Here is a 16,375-nt window from a genome sequence, read left to right as displayed (position 1 = left end):
AAATACTTGAAGACTTCAACTATACTTTGGCTGGGTCATCATTTCTCCATGCTAAATGTCCCCATTTCCTTCAATCCATTCTTATATGGCATAAACTTGAGACAATGATGAGCAGGATGAGCAGGCAATATATATATATGTGTGTATCTGTCTGTCTGTCTATCTATCTAAAACCATAATCCCATAAAATCTTCACAATTACCTCTTCTAACCATACCACTGCAGGTTGCAAGTTGCCATTTGTTGACTCTGCCATTAATGCTCCTTTTAATATATCTGTACAAAAAAAAATGTATAGGAGCAATAGGAGAAGCACTTTGTGATTTGAACTCAACTATTACTCCTACTTGTACAACCCCATATTATTGTCATTTAATGCTGTATAATTACATGCTGGAACTGTAGCCTTGCTTAAAATAGATATGTAGTTAACAGAGGTCCCTAGGTCCCCATTTCCCAACAATGGGACAAAGGTGATTGGAATATATTTTTTTGGGGGGAGGAGGCAATTAGGGTTAAGTTACTTATCTAGGATCACACAGCTAGTAAGTAAGTGTCTGAGGCCATATTTGAACTGAGGTGTTTCTGACTCCAGGGCTGATGTTCTATCCACCTCGGCCACCAACTGTATACTTCTCTAGAGATCAAGATAGGCCCACTGTCCTTCATCTTCTTAAGCTTGTCTATCTTTAATAATAGGAGCCATAAGTAGCTTATGCTATAGTGTAAAAGTTCTAGACTTTGATTCAGAAAAGATCTAGGTTCTAATTGTAGCTCTGACAATTGCTATCAGGGAGGTTGGATAAGTATCATTTAATATTTCTGAACTTAAGTTTAATCATTCATAAAATGAGGAAGATAATATTTCTAGCAACCACTTCAAAGGACTGTGAGGATCAAATGAATTGCTGAATGTTTTATAATGTTTTATACTGAACACTTTATAAGTCTGGAATTGATACACAAATTTCAGTTATTGTCAGAATAAATGTCAGTTATCCAATGACTGCCCAATTACTACCATAGAACTGAACTGACCTAAGGAGAAAGTCAAGAAAAAGAGGCTTGTAGGAATGCTATGAGGAAGAGGAGAGAAAAGAACTCATCATTGGATTCATGGGGCTCTAGTGATTGTAAAAGAGTTTGAAATACTAGAAAATTCCATTTGCAATATCGATTATATCTATCATTTATTAGCTATTGTGTTACAGTGGATTTGGAGACCTGAGTTTGAATCCTGGCTGTGCTATTTATTTAAACTGTATTGCCTAAAGTAAATCTTTTAAATTCTTTGGTTTTAACTTTCCTGATCTGTAAAAGGAGGAGGTTGGGCTAAAGAGATATTAAGCTTCCTTCCAGCTTCTAATCAATGATCCTAAGTTATATAAAGTCTTTTAAGACTAAGTTTACAAGCTAAACTTGTCTAGATTTTTGTAGTACTTGTATTATCTAGTTTATAAGCATGTAAAGATCCATAAAGGATATTTCTTAATCAGGGAAAGAAAGAAAGAAGGAAGGAAGGAAAGAAGGAAGGAAGGAAGGAAGGAAGGAAGGAAGGAAGGAAGGAAGGAAGGAAGGAAGGAAGGAAGGAAGGAAGGAAGGAAGGAAGGAAGGAAGGAAGGAAGGAAGGAAGGAAGGAAGGAAGGAAGGAAGGAAAGAAGGAAGGAAGGAAGGAAGGAAGGAAGGAAAGAAGGAAGGAAGGAAGGAAGGAAGAGAGAGAAAAGGAAAGAAAGAGAAAAAGGAAGGAGGAAAGGATAAGAAGGGAGGGAAAAAGAAAGAATGGAGGGATGGAGGGAGGAAGAGAAGAAAATATGAAAGGAAGGAATGAACAAACAGAGGGAGGGAGGGAATGAGGAAGGATAGGAAGGAAGGAAAGAAGGGAGTAAAGGATGGAGAAAGGAAGGAAGGAAGGGAGAGAATAGAAATGAGAGGGAAGAAAGGAAGGAAGGAGGAACAAAAGGAGAGGGAAAGGAAGATATAAGGTAAAGTATGTTATAACTATAGGATATTCTATAAATATAAGTTATTGTTATTCTTTTACCAGGTTATATACATATATATATATATGACATATATATGACATCTTTTTTTGTAAATTATAATAATTCTCCCCTATAGATATATACTGTAAATTATAGGTTTTTGTGTTACAATAAAAAATGCTTAGGCATACACTGACATTTATACATGATCACACTCACATAACACACTTGAAAAAGAATAATCATTGTTTCTTAAACATTTGTGCACACCTTGAATTTTCCAAATGAAACAGTAAATGTGCTAAGGGTAAATAAAGTTTGAACTTTTATCTCTAAAGGAGGACTTTGGTAGGGATCTGCAGAGGGTTTTTTAGTCCAAAAGTAGTTTTTTACATTTATTCCTATTACATTTTAAACCATTCAGATATATATTTTGCCTTTGGAGACAACATGGCATCTACAGGCCATAATATTGGCCTAGAAGTCAGGTTGATCTGGGTCTGAATCCTATCTTTGATACTTAAATGTTTAACATAATCATAGGCAAGTGAAGCTCCACTTCACTTATCTCGATTTGTTTCACCATCTGTAAAGAGGATATAATCATAGCCACTGTACTTAGCTCAAAGATTCATCACAAAGTTCACATGAGATGGTCATTTTAAGTTTTCTGATAAAGATCCATTATTTGGATAGATAGATAGTTTGGCTAGAAGTTAATACGAGTGTGAGTAAACCACAGAATGGATTTTCAGGAAAGCTAAGCTTTACATAGGTATCATCTTGCCAGAAAAATCCTAGAAGTAGATAGACTAGGGGAAGGAAACAGTCTATTCATTACAATTTTAAAGTTTTGGGTTTTTTTTTTTTTTTAAAGAGATAATCGAGAATAAAAACTCATTTTTAGAAATACTGTTATATACGTTATACCAATGACTTGCATACAGTAAGTAGTTAATAAATGCAAGTTATGTGATATAGAACTTGACATCCAACCATCAGGAGTATATGTGTGTGTGTGTGTGTGTGTGTGTGTGTGTGTGTGTGTACATACATATATACATATATGCCTTTCACAGTATGTTTTGCATGTTCCTTTTGGTATTCTGGGTAGGAGTTTCAAAGAATGGTATGAACTTATGCAGTGTCTAATCAATGCACTTATTGCTGGCAAAGAAAAGTGCCAGGCAGAACAAATGTAAATAAATCCATTATTTTATTGCGTCTCATTATATATTTGATTTATTGCATGCCAGGGAAGTACTGTATGAAGGAGTCAATTTGTTGGCTTTTATAATCTCATTAGGGTTTCCTTTTAAAGCATTCTAATTGGAGGTGCCATCTGTTCTGTTTAAAAGCTGTTGTGTATCACCACAGTAAATAATTTTTTCAGATAAAAGTTTATCTTTAGATGTTTAGTAAGCTGACAATGTACTAAAAACACCCCATGCTGTGTATGATTTGGTTTAACAGGTCAGACTTGGCATCAGTGCATAGCCATCCTCACAGAGATTTTTGCCAAGCTAGTCATTCATTGGATATTCATCAAACACCTATGGTGTACCTAGGGTTCTGTTTGTTGTTGTAGAGAGTCAAGAAGAAACAGGCCAGACAATCCATGTCCTTTAGAAGCTTATAATCTACTTAAGGGAGATAAGAAATGCACATAAAAAACTATTAAAAACTGATATACAAAAGCAGGGAATCAAAGGTTAGTTGTGATACTCAAGTCAAGAATTCACTTTAACAACTCTTTAAGTACTTTCTAAGGTATCAGGATGAAGCAGCTAAGTAGCTTAGTGGACAGAGTGCTGAGTCTGGAGCCAGGAAAATCTGAATTCAAATCCAGCCTCAGATAGTTACTTACTAGTTGCATGAATCTGGTTAACTAACTAACCTCTGCCTTTTTCCTCTGGAAAAGAAACATGGCAAACTACTCCAGTATCTTTGCCAAGAGAACACCCTGGACAGTGCAATAGCATCCAGAGTCATAAAGAATCAGCACAGCTGGACAACAAGATGCCACACACTATACTATCCATTGAAAACACAAAGTTAGAAATGAAACTGCTATCTTGTATTGGAGAGGAACAACATACACAGTAGCTATAAAGATTTATCAAATAAGATCAAAGTAATTTGGGGGAAGTGTGATATCAGAGAACAGCCTCCTATCAGAGGGGGGGACCTAAATAGAGATAAAGAAATGTAGGGATCCCAAGAAGCAGAGGGTATCACAGAGAACATTCCAAATGTGTGTCTTGGGAATTATGAGAAGAGAGAAATGTAATAGGGCTGGAATAGAAAATTATAGGATATTTGAGCTGTCAGGGAAATTTAGAATCAGACCTCATGCAGGAAGCAGGCATAGGACAGAACTGAGAGGTAATGAAGTGCATCAGAAGATTTCTTAGTACAGTAAAAAGAACAGTGTATTTGGAGTCAGGTGGACAGAGTGCTGGCTTTGGAGTCAGGAAGACCTGAGTTCAAATTTCGCCTTAGATACTTACTAGCTATGTAACCCTGGACAAGTCACTTAATCCTATTTTCCTCAGTTTCCTCATTTGTAAAATGAGCTGGAGAAGGAAATGGCAAACCACTCGGGTATCTCAGCCAAGAAAACTTTCAAAGAGATCACAAAGAGTTGGCCACAACTCAAAAGACTGAACAATGACCAAAAAGCTGAGCTCAACTTACGTCAGTGCGGTTTACTACTTCATGACTTTGCACCAATCCCTTACCTTCTGTGGGATTCAGTTCCCCCACTTGTTAAATGAGGAGGTTGAACTAGCTGGCCTCTGAAACCCTTTCCAACTTTAAATCCATGGATCATAGCATGCCATAATTTGAATTTCCATCCTGGCCTTGACTTTTATTAATTATGGGACCCTAGCATATTATGTCATTGTTTGTATCTCAATTTCTTCATCTACAAAATGTGCTTTCTTCTGCACAGAGTTATTTGTGAGAGCCCCTCTACAAGTTTTTGAAGTGTTGTAGAAATATAATTTGTTGTTACCAGATTGTAGCCAGTGAAGGGAATAGTGAAATGCACAGGACTTGAGTTACAGGGGCTATTCCCCCAGGAAGCAGATTATTCATGCATTACTGGTCAACCATCTAGTTAGTATTCCTAGAAAAAACTTCCTATTTTTGCTCCCAAGGTTATAGTCAGGAAGTTGAAAGGAATCCTGAAAATTCCCTAAGGTTCTAGGCTGCAAAAGGGATCACAAAGCTTTGGTTCTGATGTGCATGATCTTATTGAGGAAATCCTTTGCTATCCCAGGGCTGCTTGCATTCTGGAAAGGAGTACAGAGTGCTCACTGCCGCCATCACTTTCCCTCAGTTAGTATTAGCACACTGAGTAGAGTCAGAAAGACCTGTTTGAGTCAAAGGAACTGGAATGGAGAGCCTCTAGCAGTGATGCCTTTGCCCTCACTGGACATCGTCAAGCAGAGACAACCACTAGTCAGCAGTGCTAGAATGTGAATTTTTCTTTTTCATTTAAGTTGAACTAGATGACTGCTCAGGTCCAATTCTTAAATTCCATATAATTCCATGCTCTAATACTTACCAGCTGGTAACCCTCAGTTTCTTCCTCTGTGCAATGGGAATAATAATAGCACCTGCTTCACAAATTTGTATGAAAAAAAGGTTTGAATCAGGGAATTGAGAATCTTAAGACTCTTCCCAGGGAGGAGTCTTCTATTATGAAACTTTTCCCTGCTTATGACTTTGTCTCTTTAATTACTCTTGGAACTCTATCAGGTAGGACAATTTCTTTGCCCTGAAAGCTTCTCATGGGAACTAAACAGGATTTGTCAGGGACACAGAAAAGCCCAAGTCATAACAAAAGCAAAGGGAAAAATCAAGATGGAAAAGAAAAGGAGTGGGAGAGAAGGAAAACAAAGAGGAAAGAAAGGGAGTGAAATAGCAAAGGAGAGAGAAAGTGCTCCTGGATAAATACTTCATACACAAGAGCACATTCTACCTAAAGGCAAAGCCATTTCTTTGCCAAATACCTCTTCTCATAACTGTCCCATTAAGATTCATGAGAAACATTTTCATGTCTCTCTCTCTCTTCTCTCTCTCTCTCTCTCTCTCTCTCTCTCTCTCTCTCTCTCTCTCTCTCTCTCTCTCTCTCTCTCTCTCTCTCTCTCTCTCTCTCTCTCTGTCTCTCTCTCTGTCTCTCTCTCTGTCTCTCTCTGCCTCTCTGTCTCTCTGTCTCTCTCTGTATATATATATATATATATATATATATATATATATATATATATATATATATATATATATATATATATATATATTAATTAAGTACTAGATTTACAAATAACAATGAAGTCAGTAAACTCCCATATTTCTTGGGCTAGTCAATTCTTTCATAGAACATTTTTATATAGAAGTCTCCCAAACAATCATTTACTTATTTGTGTCCCGTGGACCTCTTTGGTGGTCTAATAGAGCCTATGGACTCGATGAAGATGCTGCTGCTGCTGCTGCTGCTGGTGATGACAGTGATGATAAACCCATAATGAATATTAACCCATAGAGAACTCTGTTTGCAAAATCCTGTTTATATTTCATTTGAATACTATTTTGTATATATATATATATATATATATATATATATATATGTGTGTGTGTGTGTGTGTGTGTGATTGAATGGGTGAACCTCCCAGCACAACCAGCAACCTGAGTTCTCACCTAGTAATCCTAACATATATATATATATATATATATATATATATATATATATACATATACATATACATATATTATATATAAAGGAAGACAAAGGAAATCAATTACATTGAAATCATTACAATCTTTTTTAAAATTTATAGATCCCAAGTTCACAATCTCAGTTTAGTCCTCATCTATAAAAAGGCGTTCTTAATAGTAACTATTTCATTGAGAAGCAAATGAGAGAATATATGTAAAATATTGTGCAAATCTTAAAGTTTTATCAATATTAGCTATTAGTTTACAGGATCCTTTGTTAATTCACACAGAGTAAAAAAAATGGGTAGGATTTGAAACTGGGTCTTTGGACTACAAGTTCAGTACTGATTCTGCATTAATACATTTCCAAGCAAACATTCCCATTGCTGCCTCACTAGACTAGTATGCACTTCTGACCTGTTCTGGTTTCTGGGAGATGACATTATTTCCAACCAAGAAAGTACATGAAGTAGAAAAAGAGAACAGCACAGTGGCAATAGAGACATGTGTAACACCAAATAACTGGGCTATGAATTCCTTGCACTGATTTTACTCCAATTGTCAGTTTACATGGGCCATCTGTCTGTCCTTCCTTTGATTCAGTAGAGATTGGATTTATTACAGGAAACTGAAAGTATAAATTCCCTCACCTAGCATTCAATCAATCAGTCAATCACAAAAGATTCATTGAGCACTTATTCTGGGCTAGGCAGAAAGCTAATCTTTATGGAGGAGACAAAGAAGTGTACCCCTGCTCATAGATTGATAATTTACTTGGAGCAACATGACTAAGACTCATGAAATCATCAGAGAAAAAATTAAATTATAAGTGACAATGGGGGAGTGCAATGGGAGTTTGGAAAATGGAGAGATTGATGAGGGATGGAACTTTTATGGAGAAAGAGCTTCAGTCTTCAAGAAATTGGAACTATTTGGAGGGGTGGAGAGGAGAAATGAAGGATTTTCAGATAAAGGAATGGCAAAAGAAGAGGCATGGGGATGGGAATGAGCAGGGATAGATGTATAAATGGCATGCTCATCAAATTTGCAAAGGATACAATTGCTAATGAAGGGATAGCTAATACAGAAACTCAAGATCCAAAAAAGATTTCAGCAGACTACAGCCCTCAACTGAATCTAATAAGATGAAGACCAATAGAAATATCAAAACTTGTCCTCCCATTCAAAAGCAAAAACAACTCCCCCCAAAAAAACTTCACAAGTTCTACATAATGGAAGCGAGGTTAAGACAGTTCCAGTGTTTTTAATGAGATGACCAATGCAATGTTTGATCAATACAAGTTAACATTGTAATATAGCAGCCAAAAATAATAATGCAACCATGGTATGCATTAAGATATACAAACTTCTAGGGCTAAGGCAGCCATAGTCTATTGTACTGTCATCAGACCACATTTGAAAAATGTCTAAAAGAAACAAACCAAAAAACTAATGATAAAGCATACTATCCACCTGCCGAAAAAGAATCAATATTGCTTGAATATACACTGAATCATGGTATTTTTCTTTTTTTCATTATTTTTCTTTTATTTGAGTTTTCTTATCCATAATGATGAACATAAAAATGTTTTATATGATTGCACATGTATAACCTATATCTAATTGTTTATCACATCAGGAGGGAGAAAGGAGGGATAGAATTTGGAAGTTGAAACTTTTATTTAAAAATATTATTTATTTAACAGATAATAATAATGATAATAACACCACCTAGCATTTATATAGCACTTTAAAGTTTACATAGTATTTGATAAATATGATCTCATTTTATCCTCAAAACAACCCTGGGAAATAAATGTTATTATTCTCTCCACTTCATAGATGAGGAACCTCAAATAGATAAGCTAAGTGACTTTTCCAGAGTTACAGAGCTATTTGCATGCCCAAGGTTGGATTTGATTTGAGGTTTTCCTAGGTTAGAGTTGATGTGCAGTTTTCCTGACTCCAAGTCTAGTGAGTCTACTGAGTCATCTAGCTGCCCATAGGATGATAGGAGTCTATACTATAGGCTACATAATAAGCAGGTAAAGGAAATAGTGATGTTTAATCTAAAGAAAGAAGATTCAGGTTGGAGCCTAGAGTCACGATTGCTGTTCACAGGGTTTTGAAACATTTTTCAAATGAAAGAGACATTAGACTAGTTCTTTTGGGAGCCAGAGAACAGACCCAGACATGATGAGTCTAACGTTCAAAGAACCAGATTTCAAATTGATGTCCAGAAACCCATCTAACAATTAGCTCTATCTCAAAGTAGAATGGGCTGCTTCAAGAAAAAACTGTGTTTCTCTCATTAGAGAATTTCAAATAGGAATTCTTTTAGTGTATGGGTTGGAGATGATTGTTGCAATGTCTTCCAAGTCTAATTTCTGTGATTCTCTGAAGTACTTTCCTTGAAGTCTAATACTGAAAGAGTCAAATGTGGTAAGAAGAAGGCCAATAGGCAGGAAGATTAATGTTTGAAGGTCTTTGAACGGATGGGTATGCCAAATGAAGAGGAAAGATGGCAGATGAAAAGCTGGTAGTCATAGGGTATCAAGTTAGGAATTATAGGAAGACAGAGTCATAAACAGAGGCCACAGAGGTCATTGAGTTTAATATCTTTATGTTACAGGCAAGGAAAGTGTAGTTCAGAAAACTTATGGAGCAGTACCCTGTGACACTAAGTGATAATGACAAAAATGACATTGGTGTATGATAACTGTGTGAATGAATCATGGTTCACACCAGGAAAATGTTTCAGGGCTCAAAAGTAGGGATGCTCAGAAATCTTCTTGATAATTTCCTCTTAAACACATACATATTCATAGCTAGGAAATCTCACTTCATAGATAACACATGAGTGGACATATTAAGACTGGAGTCATATTCTTATCAACTATCATATATGTTAGAAGTAGTAATCTGGATCTATAAGCATCTGTATTAGAGAAAACTGATGTTGATGACTAGGAAAGCTGAAAGAAAGCTTAAATATAAAATCCAACTAGTCCTCTTCTACCAGTTTCTACCCTATTTTACACACAAGAAAAGTGTAACCTAGAAAGACTACCAGTTATTTAATTTCCCATTACTGACAAAGTCTGAACAAGAAAACAGACCTCCTTAATCTTAGTCCTATGTGCTTTCTAAATGGTCCCTGAAAAACCACATTTCTTAGCATTCTTGAGAGGTTACCATATAGATTTAATGAAATCCCATAGTGATGATACCCTTAGAAGAATGAGTGAACCCCAGAGTGGCCCTGCATAAATATCTGGGGTTTCCTCCATCAATTTATTTATGCATGTTTAACTGTCCCCTTCTGGATTAGCTCATTGACACAAAGGATAGTTACCCCATTCAAATTTATAGTAGAGCAGGAAACCCTGAATAGAGCACCATCAGTTTCTGTCTGCCTCTGGATAGTATGAAATGATAGGGAAATTAGCTGGTTAGATTGCTGGGTGAATGGTCATGGATTTGCAATGGCTATAGACCAAGTTATCTAGCTTTTATATAAGAGTGTGGAGTTACTGTCTTTATTTTTGAGACTCAGCACTGAAAAGAAATAGTATTATCTCAATACATGATATGAATAGAGAGAGATATCTTTGGAGTTGAATAGATTGAGGTACTGTGGAATCAAGATATTGGATGGCTTGTTAACACAGATGTAGAAATTATTAAGGTCAGTGGTGTGGGGTGAGATAAAATATAATGAGTGGATGTAAAAAATTATCTAAGAAAGGAGAATTGGATCTTAGAGAATGAAATTTGAAATGGGCAAGAAAGATGTATATAGCAAGAACTTTTAAGTGGAGAGAAGTGAAGTGAATATAATAGAACAACCAAACAGATTTGAAACTAGGGAATAAAAAGGACAGCCTCTCATTTCTTAATTTGCTCTTTGAACAGTTAGGAATAGGAAATACATGCATACATACATACATATGTGTGTATGTGTGTGTATATATATATATATATACACACACATACAGATAATACATAAGGGAACACATTGTTTTCCACAGGAAAGCAGGAGTCAGCAAAGAAGATGGGTATAAGGAAGAAGAAAATTGGTTTAGAATAAGGGTGAATTTGCCCATTGTGGAACTGGGTTTCCATAGACCTTTTAAAAGACTAAATCTTCCAAAAAGTAGGTGACAAGATGTGAACTCGTAATAGGAGGAGTTTCCCATGCCTCAGAACAAAATTTTATCATGTTTCCCAAGTCAAAAATATGACGCAATATTACTTATTAGAAAATGGACCCAAGGAAGATCACAGGATGAAGCCAAGATGAAGTTAAGTCACACAAGTTGAAGTAGCCAAAAATGAGAATTTTTATTACCTGTACTCATGGAATCATACATAAAGATGAGAAAGGACCTCAGAGGTCATCTAGTATGTTATTTTTCTAGTTGAGTCATTTTAATCATATCTCACTCTTTCATGGGATTATCTTGGCAATAGTGGAATGATTTACCATTCCCTTGTCCATTTTATTTTAAAGATGAGGAACCTGAAACAAACAGAATTAAGTGATGTGCTCAAGATCACATGGCTGGCAAATGTCTGAAGCTAGATCTGAGTTTAGGAAGATGAGTCTTCCTGACTTCAGACCCTATACTCTATGCACTATGGCACCACTTAGCTGCCACCTGGTTAAGAACCTGAGGCTCAGGGATATTGATCAGGCTATTCAAAATCTTAATGATAATATGCATTAGAAATGAAATTTGAACTCAGATCCTTTGACTCCAGAGTTATTACTATCTACTATGTTCTAGTCTTTTCTAGTCTCTGGGAAAACTTTTGTACCTGCATAATTTACTAACTCACTAATGGACTCGCCACAGATGCTTTCCCAAACCTTTTCATCTCCAGATTCTCAAAACTCCTCTTCCCTTTATCCCCATTTAAATCCATTCTTCATATTTCACTGAAAAAAAAATTTCACTCTTTTCTCTTCTTCATCTCATAATACTGAGATACCTTATACTGCTTTTTCCTTTTTTCACTCTGGTCTCACATGAAAAGATGATCCTTCTTCTTGCTAAGTCAAGGAAAATTCCCTAAAAACTCAAACAATCCCATTTTCTTCCACATATTATCTTCCTTCTTCCTACTTGATTACTTATCCTCAATATCTCCCTGTCTACTAGCTGATTTCTTCCTCCCTACAAATATACCCATGTCTCCTTTACTTTCAAAAATTGCCTCACTGGATCAATCTAATTCTGCTAAGCAATTGTCCCATAACTCTCCTATGTTTTGTAGCTAAAGCCATTCCAGTCTTGCCTTCACCTCCTTTCCTCTCACTCTCTTCTTACCTATCTGTAGTCTGGCTTCTGATTTCTCTCCCAAGTAACTTATGATCTCGTAATCACCTAATCCAATGGCTCTCAATTCTCAATTTTCTAGACCACTCTATAGTCTGATATTCTGATTATCCTTTTGATAATCTTTTCTCTCTCGGTTTTTATAATACAGCTTTCTCCTGGTTCTCTTCCTGTTTATATAATGACAGCTCCTTCTCTGACTCCTCTACTAAATTTTCATCCATGTCATGCGCACTAACAGCAAGGGTTCCCCAGTGCTATCCTAGGCCCTCATCTGTCTTCTTTCTATATATATTATTTCACTTAGTGGTCTCATCAGTTTCCAACTAATACCTCTATATGATTGATTTTCAGATCTTTTTGTCTAGTTGTAACATTTCTTTTAATCACTAGCCTCACAATTTTGACTACTTATTGGACATTTTGGAGCAGTTTAGTAGAGCTGGAATGAGGAGCACCTAAATTCAAATTTGCCCTCAGACCCTCCCTGTGTGACCCTGTGCAAACCACTTAGCCCTATTTGCCTCAATTTCTTTCCCAAAATGAATGGCAGAAGAAAACAACAAAGCATTCCAGGATCTTTACCAATAAAATTCCAAATGGCTTTGTGAAGAGTCAAACATAACTAATTGATAAAAATATTAGACATCTCAAACTGCCTTAAAGTAAAGGTGGCCAAAATTAGAGTCCAACCTTCTCTCCTCATATCACCCCTAAAATTCCCCTTTTCTTAAGTTCTATATTACTGAGAAGGGTCCTTCCAGTCACCCAGGCTTAAAACTTAGGTATCATACTTAACAACTTCCCTTTCTCTCTCTGCTTACCCCTATATCTAATCATTTCTTTAGTCCTGTCATTTTTCCTTTTGTGTACATATACTTACATCCTCTAGTACCATATCGATGCTTGTTCTCATCAACTCACACCTGTACTATTGCAATAGCCTCTTTAAAATTCCTTCTCCAATCACCCTCCACTCAGCTATCAAACTGATCTTCCTAAAACACTTCAGAACATGTAAATCCTCCCAGCCCCAACCCCAGACATGCAATAAACTCCAGTGACTCACTCTTGCCTCCATAAAATATTTTAACTGTTAAAGTCCTTCCCCCCCCACACACATACACATCGTTCACTTTATATTCTAATAGGTTGGCAATTCCCCATTAGATTGTAAGTTTTTTGAGAGCAGTGCTTACTTTTGCTTACTAACATCTCTAGAACATAGTAAGCACTTAAATGTTTACTGATTGCCTCCTCAACCCCTATAACAGCAATTCGGGCCTCCTTACTGTTTTTCACACTGGACACTGTATTTTCTCCTCTAGACTTTTTTCCTGACTATCCTCCATTCCAAGAACTCTTCCCTCCTCATCTCTGCTTAATATCTTCCTTGGCTTCAAGTCTCAGTTAAAAGTTCTCTCTTCAAATGGAGCACTTCTCTAGATCAGCTCAATGTTAATGTCTTTGTTCTATATACAGGATAAATTGGAGAATATTTTTCTTAGAGTTAGTTTTCTTTTTGTGAAAACACAAAAGAAAAAAAGAACCCTGATTCCCCCTTCTGTTTGAACAATACTCGTTCATTGGGGAGGATATTTTTATGTGTATTGTACAAACATGCATATGCACATATATGAATACATATATATGTGTATATATATCCACATTTATGTGTGTTACAATATTTATACATATGTATGTGCATATATTTTTGTTCCAATGGGCAAGTGTTGTCCAAGCAGAAATGAGAATTAGGGTTCTTCTTTGAGTTTTCACAAGAAAACTGTTAGAAAAATTAACACTAAGTAGACAACATAGAGATGATATTCTTAGACTGTTTGTGTATTTTTATCACCCAAACTGTTTGTGGCCCCAGTTAGCATAGCACAGTTTTCAAAATCTGTTCATTTTTGGGACAATTCTTCTGTGTCTTAGTTTTTCTCTCAGTTGTCCATGGGGGAAGAGAGGATCAAAACTAAACCACAAATGGACCAATGGCAATTTTTTTCCTTCCAGTGAAACAACTGAGTAACATTTGTCTCCTGATCATAGGCAGAAGTGCCTTCTACAAGTAAATTAAAAAGATCTGGCAGGATGCTCAGAAGAAGTGAGAAACCACAATCCAGAGATTGTGGACCAAAATAACCTTGATCAGTCTCAAGTAGCCAAGAGAAGAATACAAAGTCTCAGTTGACTCAGCACAAAAGGGCCTTTGAATAGATTTCTACCATGGTCCCTTCCACCTGTCACATATCTCAATTCCCTGCTATATTCAAAGTTTCAGTTGATTAAATACTGGAAAGCTTAAGATGAAGACCATCTTCTTGTAGCCCAAGAAACCACATTTCATCTGACTTTATGTTACTTTAAAAAATTCCCCATCCATCAATCAACCAACAAATATTTATTAAAAACCTATAATGTACCAAGCACTGTAATAAATATCCTCAATAGACTAGTCACATAATTTGACAAGCCCGGACACTTAATCCCCTTTACTTCTTTTGAGGATCAAACTGTTCCCACTTATTTTTCTTATTGTATTTTTTCTTCCCTATATAGTTCCTTCCTAATAGAATAGTTTCTCATTTGAGCAAAATATAATAGAGGATGAGATCATGGGAGTGAGATTTATATTTAATATAAATAAAATGTGTCTTTTTTTCAGAAAAGTAGGAATAACTGTTTTGATTGCTTCTTCTGTTACTGTGAAAAGATTATGTAAGAAAAATATTTAAAACTCAGAAAATTGGGAGGGGGTGGATTAACCATTCCATTTTCTCCATATTGATGCAGCCAGAAAACAAAAGTCCATGCCAGCCAATACAGGTACTTACTGGTACAGGCCACCTCCGGTGGGTCAAAGTCTGCCCGGTAATAGCCTGTGCGGCAGGTGCAGATGGGAGAGGCCTCCGAAGGAGAACGACTATTGGATGGGCACTGCGAACAAACCCCCACTTCCTGATTTGCCTTGAACATTCCTGCTGGGCAAGCTGGAACATAATGAGATAAGAACACATGAAAATTAATCACAAGAGAAATAATGTGGTTCTCTCATAGTAAAATCATAAGCTCTAAAGTTGCCATCCTTACACTGTCAGGGACTTGAAGCATCTATTTCTTTATTGCTGCCAAGTAGGGCCACCCTAGGCTGATGAAATCCTTTTTAATGCCTCCAGTAAGGGGGATTCCACAAACTCCTTTGTCATCTGTTTTAACTCCTCCTCTATGAGACAACCAGTATCTTTTTCTCAAGCTTTTAATCACAACTCTCCTTTATTTACTCCTTACTTAAATAAAATATTGAGATCCAAGGCTATAAATTACAAACCATCCACTTATGCTCATACAAATCTTATCTCCATAAATTTGCCACAGGAAAAGGTAGGGTACAATGAGAAGGGAACCCCAAACTAAGCTAATGGTGTTTTCTTGCTTTGTCTTGGCATCCAGTGAATACTTGGAGGATGCAAGCTGTCCACAGATATCCTTCTTTCTTGCCATGTGAGTAACCCTTTTTTTTCCATTCATATATTTCTGTGATGATATTCCTTACTCTGCTATTTCTAAGTAATTCTTTTTTAATAATCTATTACCATTTACTCATGCCTACCATATGCTCTACTATTGTCCTATGAGTAATTATCAGATTTATATAGGATTTTTAAAGTTTGTAAAACCTTATTTTTTAGACATCATCTCATATAGTAATCATAGCAACCTTGTGAGGTCAATCATGCAATTATTAGTATACTAATTTTAAAATGAACTTAAGTGATTTTCCCATTAACAACTATGAAGTATTCAAAAGAGTCAAACCTAGATCTCTTATTCCAAATCTAGGAAACACTTTAATCTGTTAGGTAGTACAGTTGACAAAACACTGGGCCTGCAGTCAGGAAGACCCTAGATTCAAATCTGGGTTCATCTACTTACTTAACTGTGTGGTCCTAAGCAAGTCACTTAATTCCTATCTACTTCAGTTTCTTCAATTGTAAAATAATAATAATAATAATAATAATAATAATAATAATAATAATAATAATAATAATAAAGCTTGGCCTTGTTATGTCAGGATTGTTATGAGGATCAAATGGGATAATATTTGTAAAGCACTTAGCACAATGCCTGGTAATGCATGCTTACTATGCCTTTCTTGCATTCTTAATAGTCCCATGACATCTGAGATACTTCTTGTCCAAATTTAGTTTTCTTCTTATCCTTTTGATTACTGTTATTCTTGCTTTTTCAGACTTTTTGCTAGGTTCTTTTTCTTCTTTAGCTGTTCAAGTATTTTTTCCACAAGGAAAACTCCCTCTAAACTCT

At 36.0% G+C, this 16,375-nt stretch overlaps 1 protein-coding gene across 1 annotated transcript in view; it reads right to left on the bottom strand.

The window, feature by feature from the left end:
• Positions 1-16,375, bottom strand: part of EPHB1 (EPH receptor B1) — a 430,280-nt gene that overhangs the window by 212,169 nt on the left and 201,736 nt on the right. The window contains 1 exon segment of the mRNA XM_074302116.1: positions 14,887-15,042. Within this exon segment, the coding sequence (XP_074158217.1) occupies positions 14,887-15,042 (156 nt within the window).

This window comes from Sminthopsis crassicaudata, chromosome 3 (assembly GCF_048593235.1).
Source record: "Sminthopsis crassicaudata isolate SCR6 chromosome 3, ASM4859323v1, whole genome shotgun sequence".
In the NCBI taxonomy this organism is placed as follows: Eukaryota; Metazoa; Chordata; class Mammalia; order Dasyuromorphia; family Dasyuridae; genus Sminthopsis; species Sminthopsis crassicaudata.
Note: the sequence above shows the minus strand (reverse complement) of the source record. Positions and strands in the feature narration are given on the sequence as shown.